At 41.1% G+C, this 22160-nt stretch overlaps 1 protein-coding gene across 17 annotated transcripts in view; it reads left to right on the forward strand.

The window, feature by feature from the left end:
- Positions 1–22160, forward strand: part of AIG1 (androgen induced 1) — a 248097-nt gene that overhangs the window by 101052 nt on the left and 124885 nt on the right. Inside the window, exon 4 of one of the 17 annotated variants that reach the window (XM_019831329.3) lies at positions 20844–20991. The exons of 14 other annotated variants lie outside the window; for them this stretch is intronic. In XM_019831329.3, coding sequence (XP_019686888.1) covers positions 20844–20894 — 51 coding nt within the window. In that variant the 3' untranslated portion in view covers positions 20895–20991. Of the gene's footprint in view, positions 1–5670; positions 5698–7854; positions 8517–20843; positions 20992–22160 lie in introns of those variants that run through there. 2 more of the 17 variants (XM_045058137.1, XM_045058138.1) reach the window with 2 other exon arrangements.

Genomic DNA, 22160 nt, shown 5'->3' on the forward strand with positions numbered 1-22160 from the left:
AAATACATTAATCCGTGTGACCTGGGAATATATCAAATTGTCTTCTATGTCCAAGTGCCACTCCTCACATGCTACTATCTATACGTGTTAAGATACAAAGATTGAAGTTAGTAAACATCCTTTTCTATGTCTACCCTGCTACCACGCACATCACAGAGCGTCTTTTTTGTTCGATTCTCTTTCTCTGACCGGGGTAACCCCAAAAGCCACTCCCTTTCTGTACGCAGCTCTTCTAATAGATGCAGACATGTGACAAAGGGGAACTGAATCAAATGACCTGTCGAGTTTTCTCTGTTTTATTCTCATTCTGTGAAAACAGTTTAGTGTAAGTGATTTGAGAGGTTAGTCAGAATAGAATTCTCTGTTCAACGGTCTTTTTAAATTTCCCTACTGAATCCCACTAGTGGGGAGCTTACAGCCTGTTGTGGAAATTCCTGAGATTGGCGTGGAAGCAAATAGTACAATGCCGGCCACTTGATAGGCTGGATAAATGTCAGTTCCGTCAAATAGGATATGATAGGAATCTTATGGAGAAGCTAAAATTTCCCTAGAGCTAATGACTACCTTACTGTCATATACAAAGTTACAAGCTAGCGTCGTCACACCTTGTCTAAAGCTGCAAGGAAAAATGCTCCGGTGGAAGTCTTGTATTTTTAGCAACACGAAATTTGTATATACTTCTAACATAAAAGTTAATGAAATTCCTTTAAAGTTTATATAAAAGTTCAGATATTTATCCTTGGGCGTAGAATTCGCATCTCCCTTATTATTTTTAAGCATTTCCCCTCGCTTGCACCTTTTGTAAAGAACTTTGCTCCAACTCAGAATTTGACTGCTGATATTCACACATATGGCAAATATGAACTAATCGGACCACAGATATTTTGCTGCATTCCATGGTGTCTCATTTATTTGTTTAATTTGCAGCCATAGCAACTAGATTCCACTACTTCAGGCTTTTACACAGACCTGCAGTCTGATCAGCCTGGTGGAAGTCTGGCACTCAGTGCTCTGCTCAATTGAAGACATATGCGCAAACTCACTTACCACGTTTTTTAACCTGGTTTTCACACTGGGCAGATATTAATATTTGCGTAAAGTATGAAAAGCCACCTTCTGCAAGGAGAGTAGGCAATTAGAAGATGTTGTGACCTTCTTTTCTGAAACATTTCAAATCTGAAAGTTTTCCTGGCATGCTTTTCAGAAGCCCATCTGACTTTGAAGCAGGCTGCCTCTCCACAGAAGGCTCACTCCAGCAATGACTAATGGATTGACCTGGTGCCATGCTAGCACTGCTCCACGCATGCTGCTCTGCACAAGACGAGCATTTGGAAATGACCTTGAAAGGGAGTCTTGCCAAGCTAATGAAATATGGGCCTTCAAGGAGTGCCATTTCACAAGCGGTTTCCAGAAGGGTATTCACAGCATTGTCGAAACTGGGCTCCTTAATTTGGTATTGGTTTACCGCGAGTGTTTAACATACACAAGGAATGATGCTCCTTCTTGATTTTATGGGTTGTGCTTTGTTACAGGTTGGAAAAATTAGGTAATGGTGAAAACTGGCATCCCAGTGTTGTTCCTCTTAAGGTGTTTTTGTTTCAAACATTCGCTGGAGGAAAGGAGGATGCTCAAAGGGTCCAAGTGTAAATAAGGAGATGGGAGTTTAAAATGAAGGGTAAGCTGCAAATGGGGGTCAAGGTGGTGTTCGTGGGTAAAGAAAAGATGGTAGGAAGAGGTACCTCTCTGTACGCAGTTTACTGCCCAGTTGACAGGATTCCAACTCACCAGATTTCGGTTCTAGGAGGACAGTGTTCCTTTATCTCAGTATGCACGCCGAGATGCATAGTCTGTGGTAGTTGTTTAAAAATGTTCATCGCCATTGACATCAGTTGTTGCTATATGGCTTTCCATTTTAGTGAGTGATGTATTTCTGTTGGTGCACAGAGTCTTTTTTTTGATTGCGCTTCTCATGCTGGTGAAGTTGGCTGACATTTCAGGATCTGTGAATGAAGCTGTGCTTTAACCTTATTTGGAAGTCAGAGATCAGGCTCCTGGATTCATATGATTTGGAAAGGTCCCCCTCAGGTTCTCCTCCTGTGACCTCGCTTCTATAATCATGGGTAGCAGAGACAGGTCCAAGGTCAAGGCAGTCAAGTGGGATGTTAGAAGAACAATGGGGAACAAGTCATATTCTCTTAATTCGTTCTTAATTAATTATCTTCATTCTTCGTTAGTTTGCTGAAGCCAGCTCTCAGATTTTTATACAAAATTAGATTGGATACTTCTTTAAAAAAAAAAATTTAGACCCTCTAGAACTCTCTGATGAGATTGCTAAAGACCTCTGGCCCTTCTTATTTCTAAAATACTGATAAATCTCACTAAGTAATCTTGGGAAACAAACATCTATAAGATCAGGGCAGCATACTGTCAATGGCAACTTCCCAGAACATTCCTTTTTACTTCATCTGGGATTTTTCAATAAGTAATTTGATATTTCTGTAAGTTTAAACTGGAATCACTAAAATGAAGGCATTTTTCCCTTATAAGCTCAAGCCTTCCAGACTCATCATTTTGTAGAGTTACATAAGTAAGCCATGCAACTAAGCTCAAAGTCTAAATTATAGAATATAGTTGTTGTAAAACTGTTCACGTTTTATGCAGCAACTTACATTAAAACCAGTAACATATTTGCAAAACAGGTTTTGTAAGCAACAATTTATATTGAAATCCAGCTTGGTGATTTTTCATTAGATTTTGCTGAGGGTTATATGCTATATTATTCACTTGTGAAATTTTTTCTTTCTCAGTTGCTTATGTTTGGTAAGTTTGCTTGAAAAGTTCTGGCATAGGAATAGCTCAGAATGATGCCATTATCTTGCCCTGTTTTTTTTATCTGTCTGTAGTTGGGTGATTTGCTTTAAATTTCAGTTCCATACCTTTTTTTCACTTTTAAATGTTTCTGTTGGAGAACACATTTTCCTAAATAGTCCTGATCCCTAGTTTAGAGCCTCATCATGTTAATATGACATTTTTATAATATTTGCTAAAACACTTATCAACTACTTAAATAAAGAAAATATGAAAGAGGGAGAGAGAGACCAAAGAAGGGTGAGAAAAAGAGGAAAATGCAGCAGGGCACATCAACCAGAAAGAACATCATGACTTCTGGTACGTAATATCGTAGATCACAGCTCACAGGAACCAAGAGATGGACTAAAAACACAAGGTCCAGGCAATGAGTTTTTGATGCCCTGAGAATCCTCGTGTCCTTGTGTCCTACTGACTTGGGCACTCAGCACTGCCTTTCTCTTCCTGATAATGCTTTTTCTTTTATCTTTTCAGTAAACATTTTAGATGTGAAGAAATACAGGAGCTTATCATTATTCAATACAGAAAATACCTTCACCTTTAAACTATATTCACAGTCTCACCATCCTATTTTTTAGAATCATACGAGATGATTTGTGTGTAGGTAAATAGAATGTAAAGTATTTTCTTTTTTTATCATTTATTTACTTATTTTAATATTAAATTTATTGTCAGATTGGTTTCCATACAACACCCAGTGCTCATCCCAACAGGTGCCCTCCTCAATTCCCATCACCCACTTTCCCCTCCCTCCCATCCCCTATCAATCCTCAGTTTCTTCTCAGTTTTTAAGAGTCTCTTATGGTTTGGTTCCCTCCCTCTCTCAAAAAATTAAAAATAAAGTATTTTCTTATGAATAACTTCACTCTGCACCCATGCGCAGCTCCTCCCAATTGAACAGGAGCCTTCTTTCCAAAGCCCCAGGTAGAGACTTGCTCAACCTTTATTCTAACACTGTTGGCATGTTGTCCTCTGCTTCCTTGTCTAATTGTTGTAAAAGATATCTCAAACATCGTCTGTGTACCTTATATATATTTCTACTAGTACACATAAGTGAAAGAAATATGACCCTGTATTAGTCAGGGCTCTCCAAAGAGACAGAATCAGGAGTGTGTGTGTGTGTATGTACATATGGGGAACTGGCTCACATGATTATAGAGCCTGAGAAGTCCCAAGATCTATAGTCAACAAGCTGGAGACCCAGGAGAACCAATGGTACAGTTTCAGTCCAAAGGCCTAAGGAGCAGGAAAGCTGATGGCCCAGGTTCTAGTCCAAGTTTGAGTCCAAAGGCAGGAGAAGACCCATGTCCTAGATTGAAGGCAGTCAGGAAGAGAGAGCAAATTCTCCTTTCTTCATCCTGTTATTCTAATTAGACCTTCAGTGAATTACATGACTCCCACCCCCGTTGGGGAGGACAGTCTGCTTTGCCCAGCCTATTGATTCAAGTGTTCATCTCATCCAGAAACATCCTCACAGACACATCCAGAATAATGTTTAACCAAATACCTGAGGGCCCTGTGGCCCAGTCAGGTTGACACATAAAATTGACCTTTCCAGATCCCCATCAAAAACTCCTCTCTTCCTTTAAATGTCAACTCCATTTGTTAAAGGTCTGAATAATGCTGTCCTGTTTCCATGCCATTAAAGTTACACTAAAGTTGGTCAATGCTGGTCGGCCCAAGTCTCATGCTCAGAGGTTCTTAGGATTCGGTTCGGGATGGGGCCCGTGCGCCATCTATATTCTTTGTAATGTGTTCTGAAGCACAGCCAAGTTTGAGAATCCTTGAATTCATTATTCTCTAAGCTTCCTTGGGATTCAGTGCAAGTGGTTAATGGAAGAACACAAAGAGGGGAGTCACCCTGGCAGTGCCTGGAGCTGAGCTGAATGGAGGGCATGGTAAAGAGACGGACTTCGGTAGACGTGCATAACCAGGCTGACTTAACCATTAAGGCGTTGGTTACAAGGTTGCATCTCTGCCTCTTTTTCGACTGGGATAAAATACTGGCGCCATCCCAAGATTCTAGGAAACATGAATCAATATTAACATTTCTTAAAAGATTAAAAGCATAGCACATGTGTCAATTATCATTAATCCTTGAAAATATTTATGGAGTTAAATGGTCTGTAACTAATTAGAGGTGGCAGTTAACAGGGGATATGGGTTTCCTCTGAGTTATATGAAACAAAATATAAATCTTTTTATATAACCCCATTTCCTACAGAAAGGATTTTTGCTTATCAGTGGGATTTTTAAAGTTTTATTTTATTTTCTTGGATTTCATTCCTTTTCCATAAATTCTATAAGCAGAATTACAATGAGGTGAGTCACAGTCTTAACACTTTTTTGGAGCTTCTTCTGCCAATGCAGCTTGGAATATAGGGGATTTTTTTTAAAGTGTGTTTGGGAAACTTGGGGAGGGGAGAGGCAGGGAGAGAGGAAAGAAGGAAGGAAAAACAGAGACAAGATATTTTACTTTAGACTAATTTTTTTTATATTTAATGACATTATAAGGCTTCCATAGTAGTTCATCAGTGTGTTGTACAAAACCCTGAAGTCCAAATGGTTTGGGTTTTTAAAGTTCATTCATGAGCTAGTCATTTGGAACTGAGAACACATTTTACCACAAAAATTCTGTTATATAAGCGGTAATTAATTTTTGAGGCTAGCTCATAATCTGTCCTCATTCTGTTTTGCAACTGAATGGCTGTGCCTTTACAGTGATAAATAGACTATACGATTGAAAATTTGTAGATCAAAAGAACATTAAAGCAAGACCATCAATTTTTGAGTCACTTACAGCTTTTCACTTGAATGCTGGTGCTGGAGGGAAAAGCAGATTTAATCTGAAGAGCCCACAGACGTTCAGACCATCTCATGTCGATATTCGAGAACGCCAGTCAACCATCCTCTTCCGAGAGTCTCTGAAGCCACACGTGTGCTTCAGGCTGGTCACCAAAAAGCAACACGCTTAGACCATATTAATAAGTCCTCACTGAAGAAATGTCTTCCTTCTTTCCTGCAACAAATACAGATGGCACATGTACCATAAGTGATACGCTCCTCATCACTTACACTGGAAGGACACAGGAAGAACATCTCTCTGTGGAGCTTATGATGTAGTGGGCGAAGTAATCGAATAATAGTGCAAGTAGATGACCTACGATTCATCCACGTTTATGAAATATTATCATATGAGCATTAAAGTAATACATCTGTACAAGGAGGAATGAAGGTTTGTACAAGCTACACATGGGGATGGGAAGGCAAATCTTTGCTAAATACCTGCAATGACCAGCCACTTACTTACATTATCTCATTTTCTCTTCAGCGTGACCCTGAGTGGTAGGGACTATTACCACTATTTCACACATGAGCAGCTGAGACTCAGAAGTTAAAAATGTGTCCAAGATGGTCTAACACTCTGCACAGGGCCTGTGTACAAATCAAGCCTCCAGGACTCCAGGCACTTTCTGCCAGTCTGAGCTGTCTGTTTTGCAAAATCACTCTGGAGATATTTCCTATTAGTTTACTCAGTAATTTTTTTAGAAGTATCTATGCAGTAATCTCCTAGAATTTAAGAGTGGAAACAATGTTGTATTTCCTGATGCTGACATGCTCCTTTTTGTTAATGTGAGCTGTTTCCACTTCTCTGATGCCACGTTTAATGTTCCCATGCACTACATAGATCCTCACCAGAAGGAGGGGGCATCAATCTGAAATGCAGAAAATTTTTCTGAAGCAGCACTTCATTTGAATACACATGTAAATTTAAACCCATCTTTTTCAGACCTAAATGTGAGACCTAAAACCATAAAAATCCTAGAAGAGAACACAGGCAGTAACCTCTTTGGCATTAGCCTTAGCAACTTTTTCTAAGTATGTCTCCTGAGGCAAGGGAAACAAAAGCAAAAATAAACTATTGAGATTTCATCAAATAAAAAGCTTCTGCACAGCAAAGGAAACAATGGAAAAAAAAAACCTAAAAGACAGCCTATGGAATGGGAGAAGATATTTGCAAATGACATACACAAGAAAGGGTTAGTATCCAAACTATATAAAGAATTTACAAAACTTAACACCTAAAAAACAAATAATCCAATAAAAGTGGGCAGAAGGCATGAACAGATATTTCTCCAAAGAAGACATCTGGATGGCCAACAGACACATGAAAAGATGTTCATCACTTACCATCAGGGAAATGCAAATCAAAACTAAATGTGATCTCACCTCACACCTGTCAGAATGGGTAAAAGTAACAGGGATGTAGTGAATAAGAAATACTCACGCATTGTTGGTGGGAATGCAAACTTGTGCAACCACTGTGGAAAACAGTATGGTGGTTTGTCAAAAAGTTAAAAATAGAACTACCCAATGACCCAGCAATCGCATTGCTAGGTATTTATTTAAAGAATACAAAAACTAATCCAATGGGATACATGCACACTTGTGTTTATAGCAGCATTATTTGCGATAGCCAGGGTATGGAAGCAGCCTAAGTGTCCATCAATTGATGAAGAGATCAAGAAGAAGTAGTATATGTATACAATGGAATATTATTCAGCCATAAAAAGGAATGAAATCTTGCCATTCACAACGACATGGAGGGATCTAGAGAGTATAATGCTAAGTAAAATAAGTCAGTCAGAGGAAGACAAATACCGTATGATTTCACTCGTGTGGAATTTAAGAAACAAAACAAACAAGCAAAGGAGAAAAAAAAAGAGAGAGAGAGGCAAATCAAGAAGCCAAGTCTTAATTATAGAGAACAAACTGATGAATACCAGAGGGGAAGTGGGTGGGAGATGGGTAAAATAGATGGGGATTAAAAGGACTGTGTTAAGTACTTGTGATGAGCACAGGGTGATGTATGGGAGTATTGCATCACTATATTGTATACCTGAAACAAATAGGACAGTATATTTTAACTAACTGGAATAAAAACTTAAAAATAAACCCATCTTTTTTTTTGCTTTTCAATTTTAGGAAAGGGATTCATCTCCAGGCTAGCCCATCTTCACAGGCCATCTTTCTGTTGTTAACTGTGATGTGCTTTTTCATATGTGGCTTTCTCCAGAGTGCTCAGTAAAACATTTTGGAACCTCACGCAGGCAATGTCTCCTTTCTGTGAGGTTTATACTGTCACTTATTTGAAAACTCCATCTGTGGGATTTTTAGACATTTGTGGATGTCAGGATATCTATTCTCACTTGGCCAGGCCTCCCTGGACACTCCTGTTCCCTGTGTGGGGAGGGACCAAGCCAGGCTGGATGTGGTCACTCTCATGGCATGCCAGTGTTGCCGTGACTGAGTGTCTCTTGAATTGTTTGGTTAAACTGGGACTTCTGGTCTCTGCCAGAGCATAAACCCTGTCACAGCTGGATGAGGGGCAGTTGTCAGCTAAGACCCAGGACAGGTCTGGGCAGCTCCCCTCGCTCCTGGAGCCAGGTACCTCTATGCTCTGTGACTTCCTGTGTGGCCCACGGCCTGCATCAGGCAGAACCAAGACTCTCCATTTCTAGGCTAAGAGACAGCCAAGGATGCTTGAGCTGAATCGAATGCTGACGGTTCTTAGGGCATTTCTACCATAACATCGGAATTGAGCACATTGGCCGAATAAAGTTGAAATAATAAAATTAAAAAAAAAAGGCAGCTCATTTGCAGCTTCCAACACAGTTTTCTCTCCTTTTCAAAACACCATACTTTTTTGGTCTGATTCTTCATTTTCTCTTGATTTCCACTTACCCTGAGCATTTTACTACAAGTTGCTGTGTCCTTTTGAGGAATAGCTAGAATACACATTATAGAAGAAATAGAAAAGAAATAGATATGACTTCTAGAGTGTCAGTTCCTCAAAGCTCTCTTTGTGTCCTCCACATGACTTAGTATTGATTGATGGTTAGTTAACTTAGTTTACTGGTTCTGGTCACTTAATTTAATTAATTAATTAATTAATTAATTAATTTTGAGAAAGAGAGTTGGGGGAGAGGCAGAGAGTGAGGGGGAGAGAGAGAAAATCCCAAGCAGACTCCACATCAGCAGCACAGAGCCCAATGCAGGGCTCGAATTCACGAACCATGAGATCATGACCTGAGTGGAAATCAAAAGTTGGATGCTTAACCGACTGAGCCATCGAGGCACCTCCATTCTGGTTATTTTAGAGAGGACAAAGAAGTTGATGGTTCTGGCTTTATATGTTAATTGCACCATAAGACTTACCACTTTTCTTTTCCTTAATAAGGATTTACCTCTTGCATTTTCTTCTGTTTATCACTCCTAAATGGAATAGAAAGGAACATGATCACAGCAGACATGCACCACACTCCTCTCTCTTGCTGTGCTAAGTACTTTTAGATATTGTCTACTTAATTCTCACAACTCTATTATCATTCCCATCTCACAGAAGTAGAAACTGAGGGTTAGAGAATTTAAGCAGTAAAGGGAAAAGCAAGGAAATAACGTTTCTCTTGGTAAGTGGGCAAGAAATGGCAGAACAAAGTAGGGGAAGAGAAAGAATTCCGTAAGAGAAATCAATTGCTTCAAGAATGACCAGTAACATGCAGAAGAGGACTGGGAAGAATCACATTTGATTTATAAGGGAATTATGCTTCCTGCTCTGTTGACCAGGAGGGAGGAGTCATATGCTCTTTCTCTCTCTCTCTCTCTCTCTCTCTCTCTCTCTCTCTGCCAAAAATAAATAAACCTTAAAAAAGAAAGAAAGAACAGCCAGTCAAAGGAGAGACCATTAAAGTTCCAAGAAGGGGTGAAGAGGGAAAGAGCTCCAGGGACCACTTTTGGGGAGCTGAAATTGGAAGTTTAGAGCAGATGTGAGGATTTGGGGAAGAACTTCCATTCGTGCTGAGTGTAGGGACTCAAAAGACCTGGCTTACCTGGGAGTGGAGTCAAAGATGGGGCATAGCTAGAGCTGGAGTTAGAGAAGGAAGCAGGGGCTGAGATCTTGGAGAGCCCTACATACCGAAAACTAGTTTAGGCTTTATCTTTCGGAAACAATAAAGCATGGGAAAGGTTTGCATGAGGGAGAGGATCCGATTTACATATTAGACAGGAAAAGGAAGGAAAGGCAGCCCAGGTGGAGGAACAGTATAAGCAGAGGCAGGAAACACCACCATATGTTTGACAAACTTGCATAAAGTGTGACCCCACTACAGAAGAGGTGCCTGGAGGCAGTGACACTTGGCCGTGACTCGGGGCCAAGCCAGAAGCTCTCGGTGCCCCGGCCAAGGAGACAGAAGGCGATACTGCTAGCTTTGGGGGGTTGTTGAAGGATTTTAAGCAGAGGTGAAGTGGGGTCAGAGCAGCATTTTAGAAGGCTTCCTGCCCTGGGGTTGAGGGGGAAGAAATGACAGGGACAGCCCGGGTTTAAGAGGGAGGAGAAGGCTGGGAATAGAGGCTTGGTCACTGCCCACCTTGCAGGGAGAAGACTGAGAAGGACGTCATGGGTGTGGGACACTAGCCCAGGGAAAAAGCAGGTGGAGGAGCCCAGAGGAAAGCACTTTGGGAAGAAGGAACGTACTGGGCCACACGTTGGTGCCATCACACAAGGACAGTGACTGGCACGGGTACCAAGGAGCAGCAAAGTGACTACAAGGCAACAAGCCATAGGGAAAGAAGAGCCTGCCTGAACAGCAAAAAGCACTAACAAAACTTCCTGAATGTGGCAGTTTTGAGGTGGAGGAAGATGGACCAGTTCATCTTTCCCTTGAGTCACAAACAAGGGTAGATTGAATGTTGCAGTTGAGGCGTAGGCAATTTTCCTTGTGAACCTCATTTTCTCCCAGGGACAGAGGCACTATTTCTGACATACGCCCTTAGCAGGGTCGGAAGCTTCCCCAGCTACACAAGAATGGCTTCTGGTGTTCTGCCACTTAATGTACTGTCACCTGGAATAAGTTTCCTATATTGATCTGAACGTTAATCTGTACATAATAAGGGCAGATCATAGGGGAATATGCAGAAAGATGGATTAAAAAAAGAAGTAACTTGTTTGTGCACTTAAAAAAAATTTTTTTTTAATCTTTATTTTTGAGAGAGAGACGCACAGAGTGTGAGCAAGGGAGGGGCAGAGAGAGAGGGAGCCACAGAATCTGAAGCAGGCTTCAGGCTCTGAGCTGTCAGCACAGAGCCTGGCGTAGGGCTCAAACCCACGAACCGTGAGATCGTGACCTGAGCCGAAGTCAATCACTTAACCAACTGAGCCACCCAGCTGCTCCTGTGTACTTCTTGAAAGAGGAGGAAGACAACCTTTAAAATAATCCTTCCCATTCGGGACTTCTGATTTGTCAGCACAACAAAAGCAAAACAAAAACAAAAAAACATGATTAATTGAAATATTGCATAATTTAGATTATGTCTTTGTTTAAAATGTCCTAAGAGGCACCAGCTGGCTCGGTCGGTAGAGTGTGCGACTCGTGATCTCAGGGTTGTGAGTTCAAGCCCCGTGTTGGGTGTAGAGATTACTTAAAAATAAAATCTTTAAAAAAGAAAATAGATAAAATGTTCTAAAATCTGATTGAGATATTTAAGAAGCTTTGGGAATTTCTGTAGACATGCATTAGAACCATTTGCTCTGGCGAAAATTCTACTTTAGAAAACAAATGAAATTGGACTTGACTTGGGGAACTAGTTCTCTGACCAGATATCATTCAAAGACACTGAACTGCGGGCTCCAGTCTGTGACCATCTTTCAAGATAAATGCATGCGGGAACCGGGGTGGGGGGGTGTTTCCAGAGGCTGCTGCGAAGTCGATATGATCATGAATGAGCGCGCGGTGACATCTTTGCAAGTGTGAGGGTACTAGATGAGACAGTGCTTCTCAGCTCCTTCTCGGAATTTCTCTAGTCTTTCTGGCAATTAAAAAAAAATGAGAAAGAAAAAAACTCTTGAGGTGTATAAAATGTTATTAAATTTGCAGCAGTTGTCATGGTTACCCTGAGAATTTTATTGCTTTATTAATGTGTAATTCCCTTTATTTCTGGAAATATCATTATAATGAAACACAATCGTCTGCAGCCTCTTTACAGGTTTTGCCCCGTGTCTCAGAGACTCTCACCAGGGCTGTGACAATGTGTGGTTTCTGGGCCACCTGTGTGCTGTTGGTCCAGCAACTAGGACACCATTGTTTAGGAAAAGACAACATGAAGTTAATGACTCTTGAGAATCCCTTAGAAGTTCAGATCCTTCCCTAATCAAAAGTGCTTTTTTTTTTTTTCCTAGAGGAAAATGATCCAACGCTTGAGTCTTTTCCTAGCTAAAATAATTTGGGTTTTCTGCCATTAAAACGTTTTTTAAGTGATTGTTTCTACTTACTGACGTTACTTTGGAGCATTCGGGAGATATGTGTCTGGTCAATTCTTTAAAAACTTATCTTCCCTAAATTCATTTCTTGTATCATACAAGGATTTTTGAGAGACATCGCTAATAGAGGTTTTGGCCCAGTGTTTCTAAGTCTACTCTCCCAGTACTCAAGTTGAAGCTAAATAAAATAGTTCAGTAAAGTCTTTCAGGATAACTGCTTTTGGCAGATGCTGCTAGCCGATCCCCACATTTCTTTCTCTCCTTCCTGGGTGCTCACCAGACCATATTTGCCAGCATCCCTCGCAGTTAGGTCTCAACATTAGACTTGTGGACAGTGGAATGTGAGTGGAAGTTATGAAATCACTTCCTGGCCTGGCCTGTAAACACCACCCACATAATCCTCCCATCCCATGTTTTCAGGCCGGTCGGTGACTCTGCCAGTCTGGACCCTTGGGTAACTGGATGGAGCAGAGCCTCATGCTCTAGGAACCTCTGTTGTCTGAGATGAGAGAGTAGTGTGCTCTATCGGCTAGTGTTACCCTCGCTAAGGCACCGCTTATCAACATCCTTTCTAAGCAGCCATATAATCCTTGGGAGAAGGTTTTCATTCGCCAGTGTTTTCTACGGTTTCTCTCACAACCTTTAAGAAGAGACCGGCATTATAAATCCCAGGGCTCCTACGCAGTGTCCAATAAATTTTGCTGGTTCCGACAAGTGCCGGAGACCTGAACGGCTATGGCAGTAGTAGCTTATCAGAAAATATCATCAGACCCATGTGACTTACGTATACAGGGAACCAAAGGAAACAAAATTAACCTTTTCTGGATACTTCTTTGTGCCAAGTACTGTGTTCGCTCCTCTGATATACACAAACTTATTTATTCTCCCTAATTAATCTTCTAAGGAGCTCTGTTATTCCCATTTTACAGGTATTTAAAGTGTCGTGTGGTTCTAGTAACTTCTTCATAGCTAGGGAGTGGCAAGGGAGGATTCAAATAAGTTTGCCTGGAACCAAATCTAGCCAGTCTTTCTACTTTGCTGCTTGTCATGGTATACAATCAGTTAACTAAGGTCAGTTGATTATCATGCTCCAAGACAGAATGATAGCTAGTAATAACTGGAACCATATGCAGAGAACATTTGACTGTGATGTAGGAAACAGAAACTCTCATTAGATTTTTAGAAAGCTTCCGTTCGATTTATAATACGGGCATTGTTGAGTTTTACCTTCTAACGTAATTAAGATATCAGAACAGCTGTTGTAACAGATACCAAAATAACAGTAGTTTAAAACTGGTGGTCTGCAGGTTGGCAGGCCAACTCTTCCTGATGAGGTCAACCAGGGCCCAAGCTCTTTCATTTGGTTGCTTCTGCATCCTCTAAGGTTGTTCATCATCTGTGTGGTGGCAGATGGCTTACCACACCACATCTGCATTTAAGCCATGATGAAGGGGGTGTAAGAGAGGAGACAGCACACATCTTTCCAGTGAAAGGCATGACCCAGAAATTCCACACAATCACTTTTGCTCAAAAAGTCGCATGGTCTTGTGGCTATCTAACTGCAAGAGGGTCTAGGAAATAATCGTCTTTAGCCTTGTGCCGATACTGTATTCTTCTAGAGAAAGGAGACAAAAGATATGGGGGGACAAATAGACAGTAGCCTCTGTCACCCTTTCTTTTCCTTCTCATGTTTTCGTAAACATGAGAATGAAAAAGATCCAAAGCAGCAGTAGCTGAAGAGGAAAGGAAATGAATCAAGGAAACTAAGTAATTCAAAAATTGAGTATCTCCTTTTTCCTTAACCTCTTCCAGCACATATGCTAAAAGAATCAAGAGTTAATGCCTACCACTAAATTGCCTTAAAATGGGCTATAAGTATTAAATTAAGCATTCTCTGAATAAAATGATTGCAACAAATTGAGGACATATGAACAAAAAACTAGATATTAAATCATATTAAGTAATTAGAATTCATTTCATTAGGTCTGACATGTGGTTAAATTATAAAACAAAACTTCATCTGGTAGAGATATTTGCTGAGGGGTATGTAAGTGAAATGATATGATGTCTGGAGTTTGCTTTAAAACACTCCAGGAAAAAAAAAATGGGACGGGGTTGATAAATAGACAAAATTAGATTGGGAAAATATTGTGAGTTTTTGTAACTGGCTAATAATTCATGGGGGTTCATAATGCTATTCTTTCTACTCTTAGGTATATTTGAAATATTCCATACCATAATAAAAAGTTACATAAATACTTGTTCCAGGAAAGAAAAGCGATTTTTGGCAGTGCTCTGATGTTCATATGAACTCATTTCTGTCCTCCAGTTGAGTGCATTCTTAAGTTTCCAGCATATTATTTATTCGCATGCATACAACTGGAAATAACTCATTTCATCTAAAGAATTCATTAATTTACTTTTAAGCCAGTTCAACAAAACCTTGCTGAGTGCCTGTTGTATCTGGTGATGCAAGCAATGCAAAAATGAGTAAGATAAGGCCCCTGCTCATGAAGTTTAAAGTCTAATCAGGCAGATAAGACAATCAATCCCTCAAGTAAATCTAATTGAAGAGAGGTACACAAGAAGGCTTCACTGTCGGGAAGATCCCACCAAATTGGAAGGATCGGCAGAATTTTGTGGCTTTAAAGGATGGGTAGGTTTTTGACAGATGGAAGTGGTGAGGAAGGTGGTCTGGGCAGGCGATCACCAAGAGAAAGTCTCCAAGCCAGGGAATATGAGGCAGTTTCCCAATGACCGAAAAGGAAAATAGGGTTTTGAGAGTGAGTGTCTGGATGTTCCATGAAAGGAAATAGGGGAGCAAAGAGGACCTGGCGTAGAAAATGCCTGCTCTTTATAGGAACATGTTGTTTTTGAGACACTGCTGAGATGCCACATGAGATGCCCGTGTCCGGATGTGGTGTTGGAGCACAGAGACATCAGTGTGGGTAGTCAGCTGCATAAATTCCTAGTTGAAGCATAGATAAGATGATGAATTCACTGCTGAGGAGAATAGAGAAAACACTTTTTAAAGGCCGTTTTTATTAGAGTAGAGGATCACGACAACAACATCAGTGTGAAAATGGCAGGATGGTTTCAGGTGATGTTAAAGACGACATGAGTCCCTGATATGACAACATCCGTCTCCCTGTCCCTGCCCGTCTACTGAATTCTCGGCACTCTGTACGATCACAGAGCTTCTTATCTCTGCTTTCTCTCTCCTCCTCCTTCAGCCTGAGCTTCTCCAGAATTGTCTATACAGATTGTCTCCACTGCCTGACCCTTCTTCACTCTGTAACTTACTCTGAATCAGAATCCTGCCTCACCCCTCCATTGAAACTGCTTTCAGTTCAACATGAGAGTTTGCACTCACCCCCCATTGACCAAGTCCATGGCCACATTTGATTCCTCACTTTCCTCAACTCTCTGAGCAGTATTTTACCCAGCTAGCCACTTGTACTTCCTTGGCACTCTCTCTTCTTGGCCTCTGGTTTTCTCCTGGCTGTTGCTTCTCATTTTCTCCGCAGGCTCCTCCTCTCCTCAATGTTTACATATTGTGGTGTCTTGGGACCAATACTGGATTTCCTTCCTCCAATCTCTCCTGGAGGCATTTTTCCTGTTCTTTGCTTTCTCCTAACAAAAGTCAACGAAACTCCCATATTTATATCTCATTTGAGTTCTAGACCTGCCTAATGCCTCCACTCACATTTCTCCTACGTATTTTGTATGGAACACATCCAAAACTGAAATTTGGACTACTCCTACCTTCCTCCCTGTTCTCCATCTCAGTAAATGTCACAACCATCCACCTTGCTACTCCAGCCCATAAAGTGAATCATTTTATTTGCAAAAGGTCCACAGGACAATTCCACTAAGAAGCCCAAGCAAATACTGCTTCATTATGAAATGTCTTTTGGTCCTTAGACTGTTCCCTCAAGTAACTGAAGTGTGTTAGCCATAAAAATAAAGCTTTCCCACATAACTTCATTGCAATGGAGCAGTTTGATTTAGGCACCACTGCAAACCATAAATTTAAATATGTGGTTGACTTTAAGCCATGTATTATAAAGGATTTTGTGAGTTGGTTATAGTCAGGACTAGCCCCAGAGGCTCCATAAGTAGAGGGGACCCCACACATCATTTGAGAGATGCGAATGCTGCTTTTCTCTCAATCCGAGTAGAAATCCATCAGCTGTGGACCTCTCCCCCACCCTCTGCTCTGCCTGGAGTGCTGAAAACCAGTAACCTTACTTCTCCTCTTTGGTGAGGAGCTGGGGACACTTTCCATCCCACTAGGTTTCAAGAGGATGTAATTAAGGAGGGTTTGCATTTTATCCATGTCTTGTGAGTCTAGGCTCTCCACGGACGGGCGTAATGATTTGGAGGAAGGAGAACATGCTTCTAGTTCCAGCTCAGGACTAACAAGTTAGTTGTAAATCTGACCAGTAGAGTTGTCTTTCCCTCTGTTCTATACCTCTCTCCACATCCAACACAGGACAGTAACTAATGCTACTTAATTATCTACTTTGTGCCAGACGCCGCCTTAATGTTCTCCACGAATGAACTCTTGTGATCCTCATAACATCCTATGAGTTCATTGTTATTACTATCGGTATTTAACAGACGAGGAGCTGAGGTGTAGGAAGTTAGTAAATTGCTCTAGGACATCTAGGATTTAAATCTAGGTTACTCATTTCTGGCTTGTGCCCTCTTCACCACTCCATCATACCAAGTTGCATAGAAACTACCTCTGAATTACTTCCTCCCCTCACTCCTATTGTGCCACTCATGTAAGATGTATCATCGACTTAATTTAATTACAGCTTTCGGGAACAAAGTAAGCACTACCAAATCAAGTGTAGTTATAATGGGACTGACTTTTAAAATGCTATGTTTTCTCCGTCTTGGTAATTTTTTTTTACCTCAGATCTCTGAGGTTTTTAGCTAAAGGGACAAACTAATTGCAGAAAGCAAAGAGGCAAATTTTTGGCTATTGACTGCTACACTTGGGCCACGTGACTCCAAACAGCTCATCTGGAACCACAGTTGGTTTTTATTTTCTTCTGTTCTGTTTTGTTAATTACAAGACAGAATTTTTAAAAATATAAAACTTTAAAAACTGGCTTCAAAGTTTGCTTTGCCTATCAAGAGCCAAAGCCTGATAATTTAATATAATTGAAGAGAAGGAAGGGTGAGGTCTGAGATGCATCTTGTTCCCCAAGAGAGGACATTTTAGCTTCTGGTAGGAGAAGGATCTGCAGTCGAGATGCCAAAGTACCCTGAGAAGGTATGCCGTGCCCTGGCGCCTGGAGATGGGAAGGAACAGAAACCCCAGAACCGTTTGGGGAAATCCCAGAGGACCAGGATTTGAGTCCAGTCGTCACTCCGGTAGAAGCCACGCCTAATAGGGAAATCTTGTAGCAGCATGATGGTGGGTTGGAAAAGCAGCAATGACTGGTTGAGATATCCAGGGTACGTGGAAAACATCTTAAAATTGCCTGTGTCCCCAGAGGCTGCCCTGGGAGGGACGCCCAAAGGCCTTGGTGTCCTGCAGAAGGGACACCATCAGCATATGTGATGTGGATTCCATGTGCTGGAGGCTGTGGAAACAGAAGCAACGTCAGCAGCAAAAGCGGTGTGGGTCCCCAGGAGGGTTAGCAGGATTTGGGGCTAACAGACTAGAGGGCTTTTCCTGATGCCATGACACATATGGGCCTTCTTAGACTTTAGACGGTACCCCAGGAAAAAGAGAAGGAAGGGCAGAACCCTAATTTGATTGTTGGAGTTCTGAGTTTGACTATGAAATAACTGAACATGAATGAGTTTCCCCGAAAGTGGCTGGAGTTTTCGTAGCTGAGTCACTCAAGGTCACATAGCCAGAGAATACTGCAGCCAGTCTGACCTCACAGTCCATACTCTAAGCCACCATTTATGCTTTATCATTCTGTCTCCACTGTCTCCACATTTCCCTTAACTAAATAGAATGGCAGCTCAAGACTTAAGTTACATTACACTGTAGAAAGATAAAAAGCGACTGTAAGGTTCACCCTGTGACTTCACACATCCATTTTAAGATGCATCCAGATTTCAGTAACACTAAAATGTCTTCAGCTTGAATAAATGTCAGATACATTCTCTTCTCTCCGGGTCCACTGCCACCACCTAATCCATGTCCTACCTGGATGCTTTTAAGTGTCTCCATATTGGAGAGGTTAGGCTTTTTCTATAAAATTAGGAGCAAGAAAACTAGGACTGATGGATAGAAAATTTACAGAGACAGAATTCTGTGCAGAATCAGAGAGAACTTCCTCATAATCTCAGATATCCAAAGATAGAATGAGCATCCTTGGGTGGCACCAAGTGCTACATTCCTTGAGTTGTTAGAGCATCGTCAAGACGCCTACTACCAAGAAGGAACCTTATGGAGGGGAATTTAGGAGTGAACATATGGCTGGATGAGGCGGCCTTTCAGGTCCCTTCCAACATTGAAATCCTGCCATTTTAGAATGGAGATTGTGAACACCAGATTGCTGTGTGTTTAAAAAGTGGGAAATGAGGACACGGAAGCAGTGGTAGAGACTAGTCTTTTGAAGATGGTTACCATTGAGGAAAGCAGAGCTTTATTGTATTACATGGTGGGATTGAGGGAAGACTTCAACACTGGGAAGAACTGAGCAGATTTTGTAGGTAGAAGATGAAGAATTGATTTTTTTTAAGGAAAAATTAAAAAAGAGGGAGTTCTGTTCCAGCATCGACTGCTGCATGACATCCTGCCCCAACACTTGGTGACTTTCAAGAACAACAACTGTACCGTATCAGGATTTTGTAGATCTGAAATTGAGGCAGTGCTTAGCTGGGTGACTTTTCCACATGGTATCAACAGAGTGGTCTTTACTCTGTGAAGTGAAGTGCTCTACTGCTCAGTGGTCTTTAGCCAACATGTCTTGTGCCTCGATAAGGATGGCTGGACAGTAGCATTGAGCTGGAGCAGTTGACCAGAGCACCTGTTTTTGGCCTCGCCAATCTCTTCAGGTAGTCCAGCTTCTTATATGGCCACTCATAGCTCCCAAAGAAGTGTTCCGGGAAGTCTGGGCAAAATTGCAAGACTTCTTAAGGCCTAGCTTCAAAAACCCAGAGGGTCACTTCCCTCTGCATCCTATCTGTCAATCAAGTCCATAAGGCAAGGTCAGATTCAAGGGGAAGGGACCTTGATTCCATCTCTCAGTAAGAGGAACAGCGAAGAATTTATAGCCATCTTTAATCTCCCATAGAAACAGTGGATGGAACAAGATTCTGAACAATGTGGGGAGTCCAAGTTGAGAGCAAGGGTGAAGCATTCTTTAGAATGGTGAAGAAACACGTCTGCCCTGGAGATAAGAACAAAGAAAAAGGGTTCCAGAGAAAAGAGATAGACTTTAAGGTGAAAATAAGAGAAAGTGGAAGGCGTTATTTTCAGAGAGTTCAAGTAATCCAAGGCTGTCTAGTGGAAGGAGAACCTCACATAATGGAAATTAGGCTGCCCACCCACTGTCCATATATTTTACCTCTAAGTTGCTTCCTCATTCCAACAGTGTATCTTCACTGCCTTCACGCGAGGCATGCCTCACACAGACTTTAGTCCGAAGTCACTACAAGATCTTCGGTTCAGAGTTTCAGTGCTTTTCATGTGCCCCGTGAACCAGTGTCCTAGTCTCCAGAGCCATGGGGCAGGTAGATTGGTTTCCTTGGAAAATGAGCTCACGTGTGACTTCATTCCTGGTCCACACTTAAAGGATTGAGCAGACCAGCCATGAACCCGAGCCTGCGTGGCAAAATGTGAAATCCGCTTGCTACAAATGATCCAGATAATCTCCTTCAAGCCTCTTGTGGATAAAAACACAGAGCCACATAAGGGTGACATTCTGGCAGGTATTCAAAGCTGTAGTGGTTGTGGCTTGGCTCCTGTTGTATGCACAGAGCTGTTGGATTGGCTTGATCGACGCAGGTCTCCCTGGATTACCCTTTTGATAAGTATCTTTAGAAGCTCACTAATTAACTTTAAAGGAATGTTTCTCTTTGGCACTATGTCTCATTCTTTTTGCATTATCTATTCCGGTGATAAATGATGGATGCATAAATACCTTACCTTTGCTCAATCAGTGTTTTCTGTTGTTGATGTAAAGTGTACAAATTGGATTTATTTCAGGATGGCTGAACTTGGAATGTGACGTTTTGCCAAGTCAGAATCTCACTTGCCCAGACAACACACATGTGGATTTTGTAGTTGTCTTCTTTTTAAAATAGTATATGTCTGTGGTGCCATTGATTAATGTAATGTTGCACTAATGTGCTGTTATAACACCCCAGGGCATGCGTGCATTCTTCTGCCAGCAGCAAAAAAATTCCCCAAACTAAAGTTTTTAATAAACTACAGATTCCAGGGCAAAAAAAAAGAAAAAAAAAAACCATCAACCATGAGAATTTATGGATAGCGAAAGTACTTGAAGAATCAACTTTTGATAAGCTTGCCAATGGAAATACACTGTAATTGTTCTATAATTTCATTCCTGTAAATCATTAGTAATTGTCTATATCTATTCATCTACTGAATCTTTTCAATGACCCAGATATCTGACTGTGTTGTGCCACAACGTTGCCTTTTATTTTTGTTTCTTAACAGTCCAGTGTTGATTCAGTCAGATTGTCAGATCCGGACTTCAGGGAAAGCTGACATAGACACATATGTGACATGGCTCAAGCTGCAAAAATTAAAATTGAATTCTTCACCATCCATTGTAAATAGAACTTTCTTCAGCACGGCGCTGATGTAAGTCTGGCACAGGGTCATTCTGGACCTATTTTAAGTAACAACTCTTTTTTTCCCTTTCTCAAGGTGGTTTTCAATCTTTAACTGTCATATTTTCCCTCTTACAAAAATCTGGAATCCTATTTTGCTAAATCAATTAGCTGAGGTAAAATTTGATGGAATAAAAACAATCTTGATAGAATATATCCAACTTTGTAAATGAAGACGGGACTTCAGCCTGCTCTCAGAGGGCATGAGTCCTGTTCTCCTCTTCCCCAGTTTCCAGGGGAATTGTTGTTGGCAAATATCTATTTGATAAGAGAAACCCAGGCAAGTTTTTGCTTTTTAAGTGTAAACTTCTCTCAGCCTTACAGTGGATTTAAAATATAGAAAGTGACATTTCTCTTTATAACCCCCTAAAACTTTTAAGATCCAGAAGAAAGCAAAAGATGTAAAGACAAAAAATAAATAAAAATACAGTGCTCCTCAGTGGGAAAAATTTTTTTCTATAATCCAGTTTTAGGAATTAACATTTTGATGTAAGTAATTTATAGTTATAGTCGTAAGATCACTAAGTTCAAGCATGCAGAAAACCATTCCATTGTCTTTGCTAATAGAGGCCAATTTAAATGAGCTGGACCTGATCTTAGTAAGATGCCTTCAAATCCAACTGGTGTTGATGTTCACAGTTGAAATAAAGAAGAGGGTATTTCTTTTAGATTTCAATACTTTTAGATTTGGACATTTTTTCATGGATTCTGCAAAATCAATATCAATTAAGATTAACAATTAACAAATTAAGGGATAGTATCTCTGCAGTAGGTGGTTATCTGCGTTAAAAAATTCTGTGCTGGGGCACCTGGGTGCCTCAGTCAGTTGAGCGTCAGACTCTTGATTTCAGCTCGGGTCATGATCTCCCACTTCATGAGATCGAGCCCCATGTCGGGCTCTACCCTGGCAGCATGGGGCCTGCTTGGGATTCTCTCTCTCTCTCTCTCTCTCTCTCTCTCTGCGCTCCCCTCACTCATGCACACACACACACACACACACACACACACACTCTCTCTCTCTCTCTGAAAATAAATAAACTTTAAAAACTGTATGCTAAAGGGACAAGGCACATGAGGTCATAAGCACTATAAACTCAGGAGGTGTTAGGGTGAGCACCCTGTACCCCATAAGGGTAATACG

Source organism: Felis catus, chromosome B2, assembly GCF_018350175.1.
Source record: "Felis catus isolate Fca126 chromosome B2, F.catus_Fca126_mat1.0, whole genome shotgun sequence".
NCBI classification, from domain to species: Eukaryota; Metazoa; Chordata; class Mammalia; order Carnivora; family Felidae; genus Felis; species Felis catus.